Raw genomic sequence first — 23481 nt, forward strand, 5'->3', positions numbered from 1 at the left:
TTGAGCAATATCATTCAACTAAATATGTTCCAGATTGGCTATTTTGGGGCAATCTAGATTTGTTTTTAATGTTCTTAAATTAGGATTTGATTTGTAATGATGTAATGTTAGTAATGTTCTTAAATTAGGATTTGATTTAAAAACTACTCTATATCCGACTTTTCTAAATATTTTCATTAACTTTGGTGATAGTGAAGGTATCCATGGTAATGATACCGTTGGGAGAGCATTGTTCTCGGATTGAATTCTATTGTTCTTTACGGACCGTTTTTTTCTAATTTGATTTGCAATACTTTTTAGTTTTTCAGTGTACCTATTTTCAATAAAAACTTGAATAAGAAAGTTTATCTCGTTTTTTAAATGTGTAACACTGCATATGGAGTATGCCCTGTGAACAAGACTTTTGAATATTGCGCATAAAATTTTGGGGTCATGATTCGAGTGCGGTTTTATTTGAATATTTGTAATGGCTTCTTTTCTGTAGACTTTAAACTCATACTTACCATTGCTGTTATTTATTATTGTTATATCTAGGAAATTCAGAGTTTTGTTATGGCTTTCTGTCTCAATTGTGTATTGTATTGCAGGTGTTGTTTATTTAAGATTATTTTGAATTTCTCTGCTTCTTGGATGTTTGAAAATCTAACATGACCATCATCAACGTATCTCAGATAGGATTTTAAGTCGAGAGGAGGATTTAATGTCATTGCAACTTTGAAAGCGTTTTCTTCGTGATGTTGTAGAAAAGATTCTGCCAATACAACCATGAATGAAAGACCAATAGGACCGGAATTCTCCAATTCAAGGATCTCTTTGTTCCACAAAAAATAGCAGTGATGTAAACAAAGCTCTATCAGTGTTTTTGTTTCTGATATAGTAAGCTTGGTAGAACCACTGATATCAATTATAACAGTTATCTCAATTATCTCAGTTATTATTGATCTCAATTATAACAGTTATCTCAGTTATCTCAATTATCTCAGTTATTATTGAGATCAGTGGGTAGAACATCTGTAGGATTTATCTTTATTTGATTGATTTATAAGAATTAAAGTAGTTTCTTTAAGTGGAATTAATGGATACAGATTTATTACATCGAATGAAACTTCAACTTCGTTTTCGTCAACATTCCATGAGTATGCTTTGCTAATAAATTCAAAAGAATTTTTCAAACGTGTTTTATTTTTATTTAAGATAGGTTGTATTGCTTTAACTAAGTAGTTAGATATTCCATAATTAGGTGTGCCGATAGTTGCTATAACTATTCTCATAGGGTAAGCTTTTTCAGGCTTGTGAGCCTTAATTAGACCATACATACGAGGTGGGATTGGATCACTTGGATATATACTGTCATATTCTGTTTTTGAAAATCTTTGTTTTTTGTTAAGTTGTGAGAGAGTTTTAATTTTTATAGCATAGCTAGAAGTAGGATCTTTACTTAAAACCTTTGTTTGACCAATTTGATTGCGAATTCTTTCTAAAGCGTTTTCATGTTCAATTCTCACAAACCCATTACCCTTATCAAACGGATATCGACAAATTTGTTTTCCTTAATTTCCTTTAGAGCTTTTCTTTGTTCTCTTGTTAAGCTTTGGATTTTTTTACCCATTTTAAGTTTTTTTGTAATCAACGCATGTTGTGACCACGAGTGATTGAGTTTGTTAGAAAATCTGGTGTATGATGCCAAATTACATTGTCATAACCATTGATAATTTTAAACATTTGAATCATGTTAGCTCTTATTCTTCTTTCACTTATCGTTGTCATTTTTAATTTATCTAATCTTTCATGATAACTTAAACCTTTTCATTGATGAATTCTTGTTGCTCTTTGTTGTACTTTTTCTATTTTCTCAATGTCTTTTTTAAGATAAGGATTCCATATTGAAGCAGCATATTCTTTTTACCAACTGCAATATTGATATGTTCTTCCCATTTCAAATCATTTGAGGTATAAATGCCTAAATATCTTTCTAGAGTGGTTGTCGTTAAGTTGACTGTAGAAATGGGTAATTATGAAGTGCCTGTAACTGTAGTGGCGGATCTAACTCTAGCAGATTAGATAATTCTGAAGCAATCAGACAACGTTGTAAATATCAATGAAAATGATCCAGCTAAATTTCTAGAACTGAAAAATGCAAATATGATTGATAAAAAGCAATTTATTGTATTAGGGCCAAATCAGCCAACAAAACATTCAAGGTTATCCAAGTATTACACTCAATCAGTTAAAGTTAATGACTTTGAAGTTGTTCAGAAAAGATCATGGCTAACCTACTTTCTATCACTAGACAAAGTTTTTTGCATTGTTTGTTTATGTTTTGGATCAAGAGAGGACACAATGTCTTTACGTGATGGATTTGATAATTGTCAAACTTAAGTTACACCATAACAAAGCATTGCACCCAGAAAAACCATCAAAATGCAGCTGAAGCTATAGCTCATGCATTATCAGACTCCACAATCAATAAAATATTAAATTGAAACCATGAGACATCTGAGCAAAAAAAGTAAAGAAGCGGAGAAACTACATCAATGCCTAATACGGGTTATTGATGCTATTTGGTATTTGATCGCAGAGAGTATTTCTTTACATGGAAATAAGGAAGCCAATTTTTACAATGACTCTGAAAAAAGTGAAGTCTTTCAAAGTGGTGCGGGTAAATTTCCATATTTGTTAAATTTACTCAGTCAGTATGATGAGGTGTTGAATAAAAAAATATTCGCAGTACTCAAAAACAATCTGCTGGAAGAGGTGCTAGAATTACGTTTCTTTCTAATTATACACAAAACAAGCTGATTCATACAATGACACAGATGGTCAAGAAGGATATTTCAGAAGAGGTAAATAATTCAGTATTCTTTTCACTATCAGCTGATGGTACCACTGATATTACACTCTGTGAGCAAACTTCTATTGTATTACATTATTTTACGCTTACTGTTGAAGAGGCCGTTGTAAAGGAAAATCTGATTTCAATGGTTGAAACTAAAACAACTGCTGGTGAAGGAAAGTGAAAAAATCAAAGATGAACTCAAATCAAATCACGTAGATATTCAAAAGTGTGTGGGTATGTCTTTTGATGGTGCGAGCAATATGCAAGGAATAAAGAAAGGAGTTGCAACACATTTGAAGCAGTGTTCTCCCATGGCAAAAATATTTATTGAGGATCTCATGGAACAAATCTGGCTATGAAAGCTTGTGCAAAATCTTCTGTAATTTCTGTTAACCTTTTTGGAAAAGAAAAAAAGCTTGGTGATGTGCAGAAACTAAAGACTTTTCTATAAGGAAACTCAAGGAAACGAAATAATATATTTGAGAAGTGCAAATCTCTTCTTGAGGATGTGAACCAGTCTCTTGAACTGGCTGCTACCCACAGTGTTCGTTTCAGTGCCTTACAAAATGCTACAGACCGACTGCTGACTCTATACACTGCAGTAATCGAATGCCTTGAACAAATTTCAAATGACATGGAATTTAAAATGAATATTTGAAGTGAAGCACAAGGTCTTTTATCCCGATTTCAGTCACATGAAACCATTGTGACTTTATGTCTCTTCAAAGAAATTTTTACTATCTTCGGTTCCCTAAATAAAATTCTTCAAGAAGAAACACTTGAATTTTCGATTGCTATAATGTCTGTCAATGTATCACTGGAAAAGCTTCAAGTGCTAAGGAACAGTGCTGGCAAAAATGTTACTTTATCTGCTGTTAAAATTGCAACTGAAGCTCAGCTTAAACAGCAACTGAAGCTCAGCTTAAACATTTGTTGAGAAAAGGACTCGTAGAAAGAAACGACTGGACTTCGATGAAATAGAAGATGAGCGGCTTACTCACGCTAAAGATCAATGGCTAGCAGAAGTGTTTTATACTGTAGTTGATTCATCAACTGCAGTTCTTGTTGAAAAATTTTCTTCACAGCGGAAATTTTTAGAAAGCATAGACGTCTTTTTATTGAAGAATATGAGTGAAGATATTAGTCATAATTTTCATAATTTTAATTCACAAGTAAAAATTCAATCAGTGCTTGAAAAATTCAAAATTGGTATCAATTTAAATGAATTCACTACTGAAATGGTTGATTTTGTGGAGATCTACAGAAAGGCTGCTGAGAAGGATAACAAAACTTTGCCTTCTTTCCTCACCATTTACAATTTTATACTGAGGTCTATGTTAGATGCTGTATTCCCCTCTGTTGTAGTTCTATACAAGATATTTATTACAATTCCAACAAATTCAGCAGAGTGCGAGAGAGTTTTCAGCAAACTAAAACTTTTCAAAACTTTTCTAGCAAATTGGTTGACATCAGAGCATGTTGGGGATTGTGTTCTCTTGTCACATAAGAAAATGTGGAATTTGACGCATTCAGACATAATAAAAAACTATTCTGATCAAATAAGTTTTGTAGTATTTTGTATCTATAAAAAACTTTTTTTAGAATAAATGTAATTTTCCTTGACCGTTTAATTGTCTCTCGTTAAAAGTACTTCACCGGGATTCTCTTTTGCTTTTCAGGTGCCATCACGTCTCTGCTTTATTTTAACGTATACTTTACAAGGTATTTGCAAATTTGATTGTTTATTAGAATTTTTTTTAAGGTTCTGATGAAAAGATTTTAGTGATCTTCTTTCGGAAATCTAGTTTACACTGTTATCATGCTTTGTATATATATATTTGTAAAGGACTTTTAAGAGTTTAATTTATTGTATCATATATATTTAGGAATGTAGATACAATTTTTATTGGTCACCGGTACCCTTTTACTAATATCAATTGAAGTGGAAATGAAGCTCTTGAAGTGCAAACTTTCATTTGGAAAATAAATGTCGTATCGTTTTTGTTGATTTTTAAAAGCTCTAGGATGTACGATGCAATAGCAACATAATTCAAATCTGGAAGATGGTCAAGAAATCCAAAACAAGCGATAAATAGAACATAAGCTTTCTTTTGTCTTTTAAGCTCAACTAAAAGTTGATTTGTGATTATATTAACCTCAGCTATTAATTTTTTTCTTCAGCTGAAGCCTTTTGTCTCAATAAAGGTCAATCCATCATGTTGGTGTTTGAGCACTCGCTTTCGTTTCTGGTCAGCAGAGAACTTGTTGGTGCTCACTAATGTCATAAAATTTGTCAACATTTGATCTAACCTCTTGATCAAAAATAGACAGAGAATTATACAGTTCATTCACCACTCTTAAGTCAATTTCAGCAACTTGAAGTATTTTGTTCAATCTTTTGCGGCATTCCATAATTGTGCTCTTAATGGCTTTCATGACGGCTGTCTCCAGCTGATCATGAGAAGTATAATAGCTTCTACTACCGTGTTCGTCTGTTGCTTTTCAAGCACCACGGATATTTATTTCTATGGCAAGTGCACAACCTCTGCGTCACGGCTGCTCAAATTAAGAATAAAATAGCTACCACACAAGATTCAGCTGCTGCAACACCAACCAGATTCAAAGAATGACCGGCGTAGTGAACATATTAAGTTAGTAGATTTGACTCCTTAAAATGAGCTTGCAACTCAGTATAAACCCCATACATATAGAAGGCATTATTATACGACTCCTTATTATATTAACATAAATAAATCTTTTAAGGTGCGTCACAAAGTTCCAGCATTGTAAAGGGTTTCAGACCTTGAAAAATTAGTGGTGTTGACCTCTCTTTTTTGTCAATTGTTGTGATGAACTTAATCAGGCTATTATTTTGACGTATATAGTCGGAAGGGTTGGTGTAAAATGCTTCGACATTCTGAGTTAATTTTTCGTCCAAATCCAAGGTTGCATCCACTGCTTTTTTAATAATACATTAGATTGTTCTTTTCGAAAAATTTTGGCAACCATGACAATGACACCACAACATTTAGTTTTGCAATTCGTTTTAAATTTGCCTCTTTGATTCTTTTTCCTCCTTCTATTCTTTTGCAAAGCTTATCCATGTTAATATTATTCACTGATCACTTCAGACTTTTACTTGATAACTTATTTTTTTAGTCTAAAAGTTCTGCTGATTTTTCATTATTATTTTCACTTATAAAAATTATTTAAATAATTTAGAAAAAAAGAACTCTTTTTGAAATTCGTTTGCCATCCCTCAGAAGATTTAGTCTCCCATATGTATACAAGAAAATTATTTTTTTTCAAAATAGATTCAAGATTCTTTTATTTATAATTTTTTTGAAAAAGAGTTTTTTTAAATAAATTTAAAAAAACTATTGATTTCTTGCTGGACTCTCCTAATGCCCTAGCCCTGCAGCGGCTTAAGACCCAACATAAATTTCTTTTAAGACCCAACATAATATACTATTGAATATCTTTTTTTTTTATAATATTAGGAACCCAGTAAATGTTGAAGGGTTTCAGGCTCCTCTAAAAATATTTTTTATTCAAGAAGTTTTTAAATCTAGTGTTATTTTATCATATAGAACACCATAAGATGCAGGCTGCAGATATTTTTCAAAAATGTTGTTTTTTGAACCACCGCAATAAATATACATTTTGATTTATTTATTTTTTGATTTGATTTTAATTTTTTTTAATTAAGTTTGAAATTTTTTTTTCAAGAAGTAGGATTTAAAAAAACATAAAATGTCCACTGAGTGGTGACTAAATGTTGTTATTATTTTGAACACAATATTGCCTGCAATTAAAATTACTCGTTCACTACAGAGAGGTAGTATAGCTTATTTAATCAGAGTGTCAAAAGAAATTTTAAAATCCAAGCTGTTGTGCAATATACGTTCAAATTCACCCACAGTCATCTCAACGCTTGAGTAGTACTATGGTATACGAAAATGGTGGCCAATAACGGACACTACTTTAGATTAATCTTTATTATTATTTTTGACTGTTTCTATGCTAGGTCAACAATATCATCGGGTATAAGAGCATTGTTATAGCAAAATATAGTATAAAATTTAAATAAATAAAACTAAAAAAAATTAAAAAACACGAGTTCAATTTTATAGTTTTAAGTGCATCAAAACATTTTTTTCAAAGAGCAGTATTAAATGGTATTTTTTGCTGGCGAAAAATTGAAAAATTTTGCTGACCCAAATTTATACTCATATCTTGACAAAAAGTCGTCTTTTTTGTATTACTTAGTACAGTTGATCTTGAATCTGTCTCTCTTTTGTAACAGCTTGAGGCTTGCAAAGACTCGCGAATTTTAACTCCAACAAATCTCAGTTGTTTACAAAAACAAAGTCGTTTTTTGCAGTAAATAACATAACAATATTCTTGACACTCCTATATTAATAACTGGCGACCCTCTCACTGAGTCTTTTTCTTTACGTCTTTTTGGATTATCATTTACTACTGACCTCGCATGGAAACCATATATACAACCGATTGCAAAGCTTGAAAAATATTTCATCTGCTAAAGTTTTCCTGGCGATCATTATCTTATTCCTGACTCCATTCTCTACCTCTTCAAATCTATTAATCGAACCTGTATGAAACACTGTTGTCATTTTTGGGCTAGATTAGAGTTCTAAACAATGTCCAAAAACCTTTTGTAAACGTAGTTAAACTTGCTTTATCTGCCGAGATTGAGTCTCACTCCCATTGTCGTAAGGTTGCATTTTTTTCTCCTTTCTACAAATATTATCATGGTATGAACCGCTGCAATCATATCTATTTCCATAAACCAAAATACATTCTCGCGTGACTCATCATTCAGCAAAGATGCGTACTTTAACTTTTTCTGCCTCTTAATGCTCTAAAAACTTGTGTTCAATTAGTTTATTTTCCCTAATTTCAATTTAACTATCTTCCATCTTCATGTTTTCCTCAAACAACCTTTATCTTTTCAAGCCTATTGTCAACCGCTTCCTTACTGCTTAACTCTATTCTTTGTTTTTTAGTAATTCCCAACTTATGGTGGTTTTAACTTTTAATAAATTAATTATTTCACCCTGTCCCTTTTTTGAAAATTTCATACCGTTTTTTGAAAATTTCAATACATCTTTTAAATATTTCAATAAAACAGATGGCTAACAGTTGGTACCATTACTGGCCCAACTATATGATTTTTTTCGCGATTTTTTAAATTCGCTTTTTCACTTTAATTGAAAGTGCAAATGTTATAAACTATTTTTACAACTTGAGATGATAGTGAAAAATGAGTTGCATATTTGAAATCAAAATGAGAAATGCTATACAAAAAACAAAGTGTTTGCTCGGCACCAGAAAAAAAAAAAATTTTTGTTGAGCTGTATAATTATATAGTAATAATCATTGTAATAATAATAGTAGTAATAACAATAACAACTACAACTATAATAATAACAGTAGAAATTTACAACAGTAGCAATAATAAAAACAACTAGCAGTAAGCAACCCTTAATAGGGGTTATGAGTAATTAAATCATTAATAATAAAACACATTAATAACTTGATATATTATTTAAAAAATTAAATACAAGTTTATTTATAAATAATATATTAACTTTGACTCCCTATTAGCAATATCATTGCTTATAGTTAACGACATAAAGACCGCATTAACATCAGTTAAATGGAAGTCAAGTAAAGCCTGAAAAAACCTAAAAAAAGAAATAAAAAGTTATAATTTTTAATTAAAAAAGAATTATTTGCATTTTATTGTTAGTAGAATTAGGATAATAATATAACAGAAAATATAAAGAATAAAAAATAGCTATAACAGCCTAGGTCTATCAACATAAAACACAGCAACAATAGCGCATATCATAAAATATTTGTAAGCACACAATACTGTCTCCCGAGTATTTAAAAAAGTTTTATTCATTCTCCCTCTCATCTAAGAGAGAGAGGGAAAGAAAGAAAGTGTTTCCAAAGCAGCATGTTCAAAAAATTAAAAAAAACACGCAATAAATAGTAGTAACTGGTTTTATTATGTTACCAGTAAACAAAATTATTTTTACCTTTGTTTTAATTTCCAGCATTTTTTTAATTAAGTTCCAGCTTCTCTCTAACTGTTGACTAATGATTAATAGAGTAAATTTCACATCATATTAAATTTACAAAAATAAAACCATGTTTCAACAGTAAGCAAATTAATCAAGTGATGACAGAAGGCAACTAAAAAAAATAAAGGACATAATTATGTTTGAAATTGTAAAAAAATTTAAAATCATTTAAATTCAAAACTGTTATTAATTGTTACTATAAATAGTAAAATTCATACTTTGCTTTGTTCTAAATTGTCTAAAGTAAAATCAAATTAACAGACATTAAAACTGCTTGACACTGCAGACATTAACACAATTATCCATTTCAATTTCACTATTATCATTAAACATATTGCCAGTAACCAAATACGCCATGGCCTTGGGGCCCCGCAAAAAAAAGGGGTCCCAAAATCGAATTGCAACAAAATTAAATTTTAATTTTTGGAAATTGCATACATTTTCATTAAAAAAAAAATTGTGTAAAAAATTTTACTTTTTTATTTTTCTAAATATTTTCATGATTAAAAATAAATAAAATATTTTAAACGAAAATTAAACAAAAAGCATTTTGCAACATTTTGTTCATTAGTATAAATATTAACTTTAACGAACAATCAACTCAACAATTTTATTTAAAATTTGACGTTTTTTTAAATAACATTACGTTTTTTTATTTAAAGTTCAATCAAGAACCTTCTAAAATATTATTTTCTAGAATTACTTGGTTCAACTAATCAAAACGGTAGGTAATAAATTTGTTTTTTTTGTTATTTGTGCATAATGTTTTAAAATATTCTATTTAAAATAAAATGAATGTGTTTATTTTAAGAAAAATTTTGCACGCTTTTAAGTAAAATATCTTAGTAATTGAAGAAAGTAATTGTTTTAAATTTCAAATTGCATTTAACTTAAGCGATATTTTGGACGCTTTTGAGTAAAGTAAATAAGTGCACTAGGAAAAAAGTAATCATAAATTTTTAACGTTTGTTTTCTTGTTTATTTTTAACAAATTTTCGCTTATTTATGTAGGCTATTTTACTTAATTTTAATAATAAAAAATAGTGGAGTGTTATCTATAAGTAAAATCAGTGCTCATAAACAATAGCAATTAAATTAATTAAATGTTGGTGAATTACCATGATATTCTGCTTTTAATAAAAAACTTGACAGTTTTTTATTAAAAGCAGAAAATCATGGTAATTCACCAACTTCAGCTAATCTTACAAACTGAGGCATAAGTAAAGAGGTAAAATTTTGGATTTTGTAGAGGACTCAATTAATGAAACTCAAACTTTAAACAAGCAATCGGAACTCAATAAGAAGAGAGTATGTTTCCCTATCGATTTGCCATTGAATAGGAAAAGATCCAGGACTTTGGGAAATTCTTTCAGCTGAGGATATACAATTTTGGATAGAGAACGGTCCGTTAAAATGTCAAAATTCAGATTATGACTTTAAATCCTCTAAAATGATGTATCAAGATCCAGTCTTCTCCGTTTGAAATTTGCCGCCAGCGCACGAAAAACCGCTGGCCTACAGTCAAAATTTGTAAGGCGTGCGCGATTTCAAAAAATATTATATTATAATTCGATTATAATTTATTTATTATTAGAAGTTGCCCCTCATGCAAATCTGCATTATCTATTCACATTTGAAGGTGCTATCCATTAATTCACTCGAAATTTTGTACTTTGTAATTAATTTTACCAATTTAGTTTACAGATCTTTTTTATTGTGAAAACATCAAATGTTTCCCAACAAAAAAGTATTAATTTATTTTTCTTATTAAAACAAAATTAAATTTGAAAAAATATTATTCTTAATTAAAAACCTCTATATATTTTGAGAATACTTTAATTAAAAAGTAGTGTTGAATTTTTTTTAGATCTCATCATCTGAGTCTTCATTTTCTCCTGTCTCCGAATCGCTACCATCTACATCAATTGGGACTGAAAGCGATTGGTTTATTCAACTAGAAATATGTTCATCAATCTTTAATTTTCGACGAGTTTCAAGATATATATTTAGTGCTCGTTTTTTTATTGCCTCTCTCTCAATCTCTGTCCATAACTTATCGTTACAGCCAATGCACATCAACATTGTCATTGTGTCATGTTTGAGCTTTGATCTTCTGTCAGATAATATAAGCCTCAATATGCTAAACATGCGCTCAACTGCAGAATTTGAACCAGTAATTGAAAGCACCACCTCAGCAATAAATGAAAGATTAAAGAATTCTTTTTTTTTTAATCTCAAAATATACATCCAAACTTTTGAAGCGCATTTTTTTTTTTCTTCGGAAATATCATTAGCAAATTGATATTTTACAAAAAATCTAAATCTTTTCCATTCATTTATAACTTTTGACTTGTCGAATCAAGCATAAATAAGGGGTACTTTAAAATGATTATGCAGGTAATCAATCATGTCATTGCCATAAGTTAGGCTTTCATTAATTACCCAGTTTCTTGGGTCCATCCAAACCATGTTTGCAAATACAGGAACGTTAAAACATTCAAATCAAGTCTTCAAAGTTTCTAGCAATATAGAAGTAACTCTTTTTTTTTCGTTGGAGGCTTCCTCTACTGATGACATGGTTAGAAAAGTAAAATTTTCTTGAATAACTACTATTTGCTCACGGTTAGCGGGTAATTTAAGTATATGACCATACTTATGGAAATAAGAAATAAGGTTATTTGGTTCTATTATATAACTGTCTAACAACTCGTCCGGCTTTCCTGTGCTTTCTAAAAGGTCACCTAATTCCATTAGAGTTCAATCCAGTAAGGGTTTGACATCAAAAGCTAGCAGGCTATCGTCTTCAAAAACTTTAGAGAGAGGAGAAACCTTTTCAAGAACATCTAAAAAGACGCAAGCTTTACAAAGCACTCTATAAGATTTAAGTTGTTTTAAAATCCCCTTATTTTTGGTTTCTTTTTTACCCTTTTTAGATGACATATTATTTTCAAGTGCCATGATAACAGCTGGCCACATATTTATGAGGTTGGAAATAGATTTTCGACTGTGCGGTATCAACCTTGTACCTTTCAACTTTGGAAAGCCATAATAACTTATATTAAGCACTTGAGCTTCTTTTGTAATTTCGATTTTTACAACTCTTGAAGACTTGCATAGGGAAAAAATATATTCATAAAGCCTATCCACATCTTTTAAAGACGATTCAAAGAATGCATCTTTAACTGCTAGTTCTACTAGATGGTTGATGCAATGTATTGGTACCAACCAAGGGCGATCACCATCTCTGCAAAGTTTTTTGTGAAGACCTTCTTTGTGGCCCGTGTTAACATTAGCACCATCGGCTGTGCAACTAATCAATTTTTCACGAAATGCGGCACATGGTAAAAGCCCGTCTTCGTCAAATATGCTGTCGATGCCAAGTTTCAAAGAAGTAGCATCTGTTTCCCCATAACCGTTACAGTCTATCAAATGTGCAAACATCGTTACTGGTGACCTAAATAGTAAAAATATTTTTTTAAAGCTTTTAAACATTATTTTAAAATAGACTTGTTCAAAAATAAAAGTTATACAGGGTGACCACAAAGTATCCGCACAGATAAAGAGCTTAATAAAAAGCATGTAGAAAGTATTTGGAACACAAATTTTATTTTAAAACATTTATTGAACTATAACAATTATGATTCAAAGATTGAATTCGAATTTTCCTCCATCAGCAAAATAACAGGCCTGTAGGCGTCTCGGGAATGCTTCGACGGTGGCGAGCAAGTAGGCAGGGTCCAGAGAATCCCAAGCTTTCAGTAGTGATTTTTTTAAACTTTCAATATTTTTATGCGGCTTTTGGCATGCCTTTCCTTCTAGGACGCTCCAGACTGAGAAATCCATCGGGTTAAGATCGGGGCTCGATGGCGGCCATTGAGAAAAGTTGATAAAATCAGGAAAAGTTGCCGCACAAAAATCCTGAACTGTCTTCTTTTTATGGGCTGGAGCTCCGTCTTGCATGAACGTCCAAATACGATTTCCAAGTTCTTTTTGAGCCCAAGGAACAATTTCTTTCTTGAGCATATCCAAATAATTGTCACCGTTGACCTTTATACCTTGTGGAACAAATATGAGCGGTGTCTTAACATGAGCCGTTATCCCGGCGAATACCATAACTGAAGCAGGATGAGAACTGCGTGAAACCGAGACATTTGGTTGAGATTTTGCCCAAACTCGATCGTTCTGCTTATTAAGAATGGTTTCCACTGTAAAAATCTTTTCGTCAGTGAACAAGATGTTGGGATAATCAATTCCGTTGAAACGGTGCAGAAGTCCAAGAGAACGGTCTTTACGTTTGACTTTAGCTGCTTGAGAAAGAAGACTTGTTCTTCTTGTATGGTTTGAGCTTAAGCTTCTTTTTGATTATCTTTGCCATTGAAGTTCGTTTTATCCCCATTTTCTTTGCGAGACCTCGAGCAGATTGATTGGGGTTCAAACGCAGGCGATCGCGTACCTTTTTTACATTGCTCGCAGTGATCACTGTTCGAGGTCTTCCGGATTTTGGATGATTAGAATTTGTTCCCAACTCGTCAAAGCGTTTAATTGTGTCGTAAATTGTCCGTCTTGGCGCATGTAAACGGTTCTGAATGTAGCTCGCTGAGTAGCCTTTTTTGTGAAACTCGATGATAGATTGACGATAAGGAGAAACGCGCACCATTCTAAAAAAACCAATTGAACATAGTTTACAAAGTATATAAAGTAAAGTATATAAAGTTTATGACATAATATTAACCAAAAACAACAAATAAATAAGAAAATACATAAGTGCTTTTATGCTTATATTTTCACAAGATGAAACCGTCTCGTGTGCGGATACTTTGTGGTCACCCTGTATTTAAAATAAATACCCTTTCAATGTAGTTTTGAGCAGTACCAGTTCTTTATCTACTCCTGTCTTGCAAGCTTGCGAACCATCCGATAGTATTGAGTAAAAATGACTTTGATTTAAAATCAAGTTGCTTTTTTCGAGAACTGCTGAGTAAATAGAACTGATAAATTTCTTTGCAGCTTGACCATCGCTAGTCCCTAAATTATTTCAGATCGGAATTATTACCATTTTAGATGAGATAACTCTTTCAAATTTATTTTTATTATTTATTAAATTACTGAGACAAAAAGAATTTTATAATTGCCAATAACTTTATACGTACATAATATTATCGTCCATAACAATTTACAAAAAAACGAACATACCTGATATTAATGGTATACCGTTTTCTTTTTGGATTTCTACAAGTACTGAAAAGCAATTGAGGCTTATTTTAGGATTGACGGCCAATTTATATGCTGTATTAAAAAGCTTTTGATATGCATCATGACTGGCTTTCTCTATGTTAGAGGAAAAACAAGTTTGCGCAGGAACATTTTGTACATTTTTAATACGATCTTCTTTCGGCTTTCGTTTTTCAATTTCTGCCGCGTTCTGGTGTGTTTTGCTTGCAAGATGGCGTTGAATCTACAAAAGAAGATAAGAAATTATTGCTAAGCAAAAACTTTAACATGTATTTAAGGATTATTAAAGCCTAAGGTAAATGTGATAATAGTAAAAGCATGTGAATTATACTGTATGTTTAGTTATAAAGTTGGTTCCATTTGTAAAATTATCAGAAGAAAGTTTTGTCGCTCCTCTTATTTCGCGTGGTTTCATAGATCTACTTAGGTGATTAGCACAAATTTTACACCAAATAAAATTAATGTAATCGATTCCGTCTTCATTAACAATTTTCCAGCCAAAAATATCTTTGAAATCCCACTTACTAAATACGCTTAACTTAATCTTTGTATTTCCTTTTGCTGCCATTTTAGTTTTTCCTTTTTTAAAGCGTGTTTATACATTGTAGTGTTCTCTTTTTCTAATAGTTTACACGTGTTAATAAAATCTTCTGATTGGTTTAAAGGAATGTCAAAAATATCTTTTATTACGTTATTTTACTAAAATTCCAATATGGAAAACGCTTTAAGATGATATTGCACTAATAATTTTAATAGTTCTACTTAGCAAAAACTTATGCAAAAAAAATATTTTTCAGATACGTAAATAAATCATAAAAGTATTTGACAAAGAAAAGATTTGTTGCAATATAAAAACACGCCTGAAATTATTGGCGAGCGCTAAAAAAAGCGCTGACCAAAGTATTGGCGGGCGTGTGGGCAAGCGCAAAAATGCATGAGCGCGAAAGCGCTCGCCAAACGGAGAAGACTGAAGATCGCGATTGATATTGCTCAAAAAGCTTGTTAATGAGAAAAAAAGTAAATGGTGAAACGTTTAATATAGAATGGCTCATATATTGCCCAGCATTAGGTTGTGTAATTCTGTTTTGTCTGCAAGCTTTTTGAACCCTCAAAATGTGCTTTAACTTCAACAGGATATAAAGATTGGAAAAATTCAGGGCCATCAATTCAGGCGCATGAACACTCATCAGACCACAGAAAAGCTTCATTTGCATACTTTCACAGAAAAAATAACAAGGTTTCTTTAAATGATCGACTTTTTAACGAATTTCGCAAAGAAAAAAAAACTACTGGAGAGAGGCTGTAAGAAGAGTTATAGCTGTAACTTGCACATTGATCGAAAAAAACTTAGCTTTTAGAGGTTCAAATTTGGGTCTGAGAGCAACGGGAACGTTATTGGTCTGCTTGAGCTGATTGCTCAGTTTGATCCTTTATTGGCTAAACACATAAAAAATTATGGTGACAGTGGTTCGGGAAAAACAAACTACCTTTCAAAGAATACATGAAATGAATTAACTGCATTGATGGCAAGAAAAGTTTTGCAATCAATCAGCGAAAGTTTTTTAAAATCTAAGTATTATGGATTACCAGTAGATTCAACACCTGATGCGAGTCACAAAGATCAACTATGTGTGATCTTGAGGTAGATTGATCAAATTTCTAATGAGCCTATTGAAAGATTTTTCAACTTCATTCACATCGATAATCCCACCGGGGAAAATTTAGCAAATGCAACCGTGGACTTTTTAAACGTAAAATTGAACTTGGAAATCAGCAACTGCAGAAGCCAGTCTTATGATAACTCAAGGAATATGACTGGAAAATATAAAGAATTGAAAACTAGAATTTTGGAGTTCAATGAGCTGGCAAAATTCTTACCATGTTCAGGTCATTCTCTTAACTTGGTAGGAGAGGCTGCTGTAGATTGCTGCATCGAGGGAATCAATTTTTTTGATTTTTTTCAAGAACTGTACAATTTTTTCTCTGCTTCTACAAAGTTGTGGCGTGTTTTGGAACAGTTTGCAAGTAGCTCATTGAAATTACTATCGAATACTCGGTCAAATACTACAATAAATTAATGGAAGGTTTGGTCAAAATCAATGAGTGTGAAAGTTTTGAAACATAAAACAAGAGCTGTGGCTGGAAATTTACTATTGAAAATGGAAACTTTTGAATTTGCTTCACAAGCAATAATATGGGATCAAATTTTGCAACGAATGAATGCTGTATCCAAATCATTGCAAAGTGTAACTATTACTCTAGATACATGAGCTGAACTTTATTCATCTTTTGGAGATTATCTTCTTGGATTAACTAACACATTAAATTTAATAGAACAAGATGCAAAATTACTGTTACAGATATAGATTATTTACAAAAGAGACACCGTAATAAGAAAGCGCTACTAGGTGAAAACTGATCAGAAGAACCTTAACTAAGTCCACGTTTAAGACAAACGTTTTTTAAAAACTATCAATAAACTTACTACAAATTTAAAAGAAAGAGCTCAATGCTATCAGGAACTGAATGTAAAATTTGTATTTTTAATAGACACGAGATTCAACAAAGATAAGCTGAAGGCATGCGTTAATCGTCTGGTGGAAAACTATACGGAAAATATTGATGATAATTTATACGGAGAAATTGAACATCTACATCTGTATTTGAAAGAACATTTTAATACTCAAGTTCCTGAATTGTCCCATTTGTTTTTGTACAAACTTATAAAGGAAAAACAAATGTAGGCTAAATTTCTAAATACTGAAATCATTCTTAGGATTTTCAAATGTTTTATGATATCCAACTGCTCTGGAGAAAGATCATTTTCAAAATTAAAATTAACAAAAAATGATTTACGATCAACTATGTCACAAAAAATGTTAAACAATTTTGCATTATTATCAAGCAACGCAGACAAAATGAAGTCAATTATTATAGACTAATTGATTAAAGATTTCGTTAATGAAAAATACAGAAAAAAGATTATGTAGATTTTAAAAAATATATTTAAAAAATTGAAATAAAACCTTTAATTACGTTAAACTAAGATTAAATTTTTTTAAACTAACATATTACTTCTAAATATGGGGCCACAGGCTTTTTTTTGACATAGGGCCCCTAAAACTGTAAATCCGGTTCTGCCAGTAACATTACTATTGTTAAAGCTGAATAATAAAAAAAATGTAAAAAAATCTTACAAATTGCGATCTTTTCTAATCTAAGACTACATTTAAACTTATGATTTATTAAAATCAATATCTTTTTATGTTTATATACATAAGTCGTTTATTAAAAATATTAAACAATATTTATTTACATTAATTATTTTTAATTTGACAAAGAATCTAGACTACAATGCGCAAAATTATTTAAGTAAGTGATTAACAAATTACTGACTGTAATTTGTCGATCACTTTTGTATCAACAAATTACAGTCAGTTTTCCATGTTAAATACATAAAATATATATCTAATATAAAATAAATCTAATATAAAATAAATTCAAAATAGTAAACTTACTCAAATCAGTTCCACTTATACTGTGTGAAGTGACTAAAAAACACTTCAGTTCTTTCCAATTGTACTAAAAAAATAGCTTTCAGCTCTTTCCGATTGCACTAAAAAATAAAACAAAACTTGCTTAGCTAAGTTGCCTAGTTCTTAAGAATCTGAAAACAAATAAGTAAAAAACCAAGAACAAACAAACATTTATTTATTAAAACTACTATATTTAAACAAATTAAATTAAACAAAGAACAACATCAATTCTCCTTAGAGGCTAAAAAAAATTTTCAGCTCAAATTTGCTTGCAGACCTTGCTTGTAAAACCGTGTGAATAAGAAATACATTTAGAAAAGCTTAGAAACTACTTAAAAATGACATATGCAACATTGAAGTTTAGACATCAACTGGACTAATTATTAGTAGATGTTTTTAAAAAATTTATACAAATTTACAATACGTTGTTCTTCTATATCGCATAAATCCATCATATGATAAATATGAAATAAAGAAATGTAACGAATAAGTAAACACAAAGAAAAAGACATTATATATGAATCGAAAATCAATGCATTGATAGATTATTGTCAATAGCAATAAGGACATAAAAGTAGTTGTTTAGGGAAGTGCTAAAAATAATACCATATAAGCTATACCTACATTTATAGATTCATTCATTCTCAAACACAAAATGCATACATATAAATTATTATATTATAACATATATATATTTATATATCAGAATATTAAAACCTATATATATATATATATATATATATATATATATATATATATATATATATATATATATAATATATATATATATATATATATATAAAGTAGTATGCTTATATATATATATATATATTAAAATTTATATATATATATATATATATATATATATATATATATATATATATATATATATATATATATATATATATTCATCAACAAAGATTCATCAGAAAATCTGATGAATCTTTGTTGCTGAAACACAGTGTAAAATGAAAAAAAAATTTTGTTAAGTGATTTTTTACTAATATATAATTGCTTTGTTCTTTTAAAAACATTGACCACTCTATTGTGTAGAATACATTTAAAAGTTGCTTCAACACAATAGAGTGCTCTATGTTTTAAAAAAAACAGAGCAATTATATTTCTGATGAATCTTTCTTGATGAAACACAGTGTAAAATGAAAAAAATTTTTTGTTAAGTTATTTTCTACTAATATATATATATATATATATATATATATATATATATATATATATATATATATATATATATATATATATATGTATATATATATATATATGTATATATATATATATATATATATATATATATATATATATATATATATATATATATATATATATATATATATAGAAATGCACACGTAAACATACTACTATATACGCGCATATACATTTTAGCTGTATTTTAACTCTTATTAATAGTTAAAACAGAGCTAAAATGTCTAATACATAATAAAATCATCGTAAAGTCAATATAAAAACTATAACAAATGTCAAAATTTATATCTGAATGAGTAACTAATAAATAAAAGTAAAATATTTGTACTTATCAGCAAAACGGTTATATTAAAAAGTGAAGGAAAGTTTGAGTTTAAAAGTTTAATTAAAAGATAAAAAAGCGTTTGAAAGTAAAAAATTTATAAATTGCTTCATATTATACTAACGCGACTAAACATTTACATAAAATATAATTATAAAACATACAGGAAACTTTTTCGATTCAAAAACACGCGGTATACAATTGGTTAATGGTTGGCAGGGAATGCTAACAGTTAGCCAACTATAGCCAATACTGGCCCGTCAGTTGGGCCAACAAAAGAGTGTTTACTAGGTTGTCGTTATGGTTATTGAAATTAAATTATGAAAAATGTAGAATTATCCACATTGGCTTTAAAAATTCATGAATAACTTATTGTTTGATAATGAAACCCAACATAATATCTTAGCAACATCTAATATCTTAGCAACATCAAAAGTAGAAAGGGTTTAGGAGAAAAGATGCAACCAAATTTAAAATTTCATATTGATAAAGCTGTAGAAAAATCAAATCAAATGCTTGCTCTTATTAAACGAACTTTTAAATATTTTGATTCAAATGTAGCAAAAAAATTATATACAATTTTTGGAAGACCACATCTTGAGTTTGCTATTCAAGCATGTTGTCCTTATTTGAAAAAAGACATTTTAAAGTTAGAAAAAGTACAGAGAAGAGCTACAAAACTAGTACCGGCCTTTAAAAAAATGCCATATGAAAAAAGATTATAGTTAATGAAACTAACAACACTAGAACAGCGTCGTTTACGAGGAGATCTAATTTTACAATATAAAATACGGAAAGGCGATGAGGAGATTATTTGGATAAACGACTCAATATGTAAGGCTCGATTAAAACATTACATATTTTGTGGTTATAACTAAAAGCTAACAAAGGCATACTGCAAGAATAATGCTAGATATAACTTCTTTCCATGTTGAGTTGTAGAAGGATGGAATGGTTTACCGCCATATATTATAAAATCAGTAACAATTGATCAATTCAAAAATAATCTTAATAAATCAGATTATAAAAAAATTATCTATTAAATAGCAATAAATAAAAGTTATATACGTTAAAAAGTAAATAATACTATTTTAAAAACATTTATAGCTGTTATAACACAACATTTTCTGTTATTTTGTGCTCTACAATTCTGTTATTGTACAATTGATTTCATCAACTTTCACAGTGTATATTGTATTATTATAATTAAAAACTATTTATAATTACTAAAAATTAATTACTATAATTATTGTGACTGGTTTACAATAAATGTAAAACAAAAACTCTAAATTCTTTTTAATTCAACTTCTAAAAAGAAATTATGTGTTTACCATACATTTAGTTTCCTACCATTACGGAACCATTACGTTCCAATTGTTTACCATAACATATAATTTCCTACTAAAATATTCTATTCATACTAAATACAACTTTAGACCATTCCCACTGCATCTTTTAGATAATTTTTTCAAATTAACTCTATAAATGTATCACAAAAGCAACAGGCAACTTCGCATTGCCTAAAAATCAGCAAAATTCTCATGATTCTCTATTTATTACCGTGGTCGGTACCTATAAAACAAAATAATATCCGACAATTTTTTCAAAATGTATTACATTTAACCATGATTTATAATACTGTTAACAATACCTAACTATAGAAAATTGTCTTTTAAAATATTTATGTGTATCACTGACTGTATATTATTTAACCCCTCATGATATATATATATATATATATATATATATATATATATATATATATATATATATATATATATATATATATATATAACTACTATTATATAAAAGTAGTTATATATATATAACTACTTTTTAATTTAATATTTAAGGAGATACTTGATGAAAAGAATTCTTAGTATTCTACGAGTTTCCTTTCCAACAAAATTTTTATTTTTAAAGGAACATAATTATTTAAAAAGTTATTAACTATTTAAAAAAAAACACTGTTAGGTTTTATTTTTAAAAAATTGTTTATTAAAATAGTTATACTTTGGGTTTGTTCATTAATTACGTCAACAAAATAGGGGAGAAGTGTCTGTGTTTTTTTGTTTTTTTTTTGACAATTGTTTTCAAAGAGGAGGGGGAGGCAAAGCAAGTTGACGTCAACAATGTTACTTTAAAAAAAATAATAATTACTTCAAAAATGGATTATTAGGTAGCGTTTGCAACCTGCGTTACATAGTCGCTCAATCTACAGTATTGTAATAAAGCTATTTATATTCCTACTTTTTAAAAACCGCGTTGTGCTTTAAAAAGACCCTACACGTACAGAACTAAATAAGCACATATCAGATGTTTACTCGTAACACTATTATTTTTTCAAAGTTGTTCTTAGTTAGTCTGCTGTGACAACAACAAAGGTTTATGTAAGTGCACGGTCTACATTATACTATTTAATTTTTTTTTTCTATACGTTTTACTTTTGTTCACATTTTTTCAGAACAACCATTTGTAATTATAAATGGTTAGGGTAGATAAGGGTAATATAAGCACCTTGGTAACTAAAAGATTTCTAAGACGTAAGCAGTAAAGTTAAAGTTGTTTTGTATTTTTTGAATCGACTTTCTATGGTGATATAATTAGCGTAAATTGTATGCAGCAATTAGCTTATTATCAGCAATTATTAATTAGCTACTATCATCAAATTAAAACGCTATTAAACTTCTTGCGTTATTAAATATTAGGTAACCAAAAAAGTTTGTACGGTTTTTGGTAATTGAATTGTTTTTAGCATTTTTTACAACACCCACATTGCACAAGGCAAGTAGCTTTGTTGCGTAATAGAACGCGTGTGTCACGCGCAGTTGCTGCATATTTAGTGAAGGCTTGTAACGAGCATACAGGAAAGGTTTTGTGTAAAGAAAGGATGGCAACCCAACCAACGATTATTCGATCTTGCTTACTTTACGAGTTCAAACTTGGAAGGAATGCAACACAAGCGGCCAAAAACATCTGCACAGCATTTGGAGAAGGTACAGTAAGTGAACGCACAGCACAGAAGTGGTTTCAGCAATTCTCTTCGGGAGATGAGTCCATCGAAGACCTGCCGCGTTCTGGACGCCCATTGTTGGTTGATGAGGATGAACTGAAGGACGCTGTCGAGTCTGACTCCAGCCAAACTTGCCACGAACTTGCAGTGAGGTTTGCTGTGAGTGTTGAAATCATCCGCCTGCATCTGCATGCGATTGGGAAAGCGTGGAAGCTGAGTCGGTGGGTTCCGCACAAATTGTCGATCGACAACAAGAAGCAACGGCATACGATCTGCACATCACTCTTATCACGCCACAATGTTGAGCCTTTTCTTGATCGTTTATTGACATGTGACGAAAAATGGATTGTGTACAACAATACCAAGCGTTGCTACCATTGGTTGTCCCCCGATGACCCCATCCCAAAGACACCCAAGCCCAATCTCCACGAGTGGAAGGTTTTGCTCTGCATTTGGTGGACTACAGCTGGTATAGTGCATTACGAGCTGCTCCCAACAGGCCAAACCATTACTGGACTGGTCTACTCAGCACAGCTGCAACGAGTTCACGACCTGTTGCTTGTAAAGCAGCCTGCACTGGTGCACAGGAGAGGAGTTCTGCTTCTCCACGACAACGCGAGACGGCACACCGCTCGCGTGACTCAGGACAAGCTCCAAAGCCTTGGTTGGGAGAGTTTGCTTCATCCACCATACTCGCCAGACCTCTCCCCTACTGATTTCCATTTTTTCCTTTCCCTGGGAAATCATTTAAAAGGACAGCAGTTCCGAGACCAGGACGCGGTTGAAATGGAGTTGAAAGCTTTTATAGACTCAAAGGACCGAGAATTTTTTAGAAGTGGAATAAATAAGCTTGTTTTACGTTGGGAAAAGGTTTTAGATGCTAATGGTGACTATTTTGATGAATAAATGTACTTACTTTTGTCGTTTTGTGTGTTTTTATTATATACGGAAAAACCGCACGAACTTTTTTGGTTACCTGATATGAGGCGTGAAATTTTGATTATAAAATAATGAAATTTAATTTTTCATAAAGAAAAATACGTTATCTAGAAATCTGCTTCATTTTTGTTTAACAAACAATGATTAGAAACATTAAGTTTTGACTTTATTTAAAGATACCATTTGTAATATGAACATGCTCAAATTACCCAGTGTTTTTTATTGAGTTTACCTCCTAAAATTGCAGTGGTTTTAATTTTTAATAA

General features: G+C 30.4%; 1 protein-coding gene across 1 annotated transcript; it reads left to right on the forward strand.

The window, feature by feature from the left end:
• Nucleotides 1-22153: 22153 nt before the first annotated feature.
• LOC136083485 (histone-lysine N-methyltransferase SETMAR-like) lies at nt 22154-23182 on the forward strand. The gene has a single exon (XM_065802886.1). The coding sequence runs from the start codon at nt 22154-22156 to the stop codon at nt 23180-23182; it is 1029 nt and encodes a 342-aa protein (XP_065658958.1).
• The last annotated feature ends 299 nt before the right edge of the window (nt 23183-23481 follow it).

The sequence above is a fragment of the Hydra vulgaris genome, chromosome 08 (assembly GCF_038396675.1).
Source record: "Hydra vulgaris chromosome 08, alternate assembly HydraT2T_AEP".
NCBI lineage: Eukaryota > Metazoa > Cnidaria > Hydrozoa > Anthoathecata > Hydridae > Hydra > Hydra vulgaris.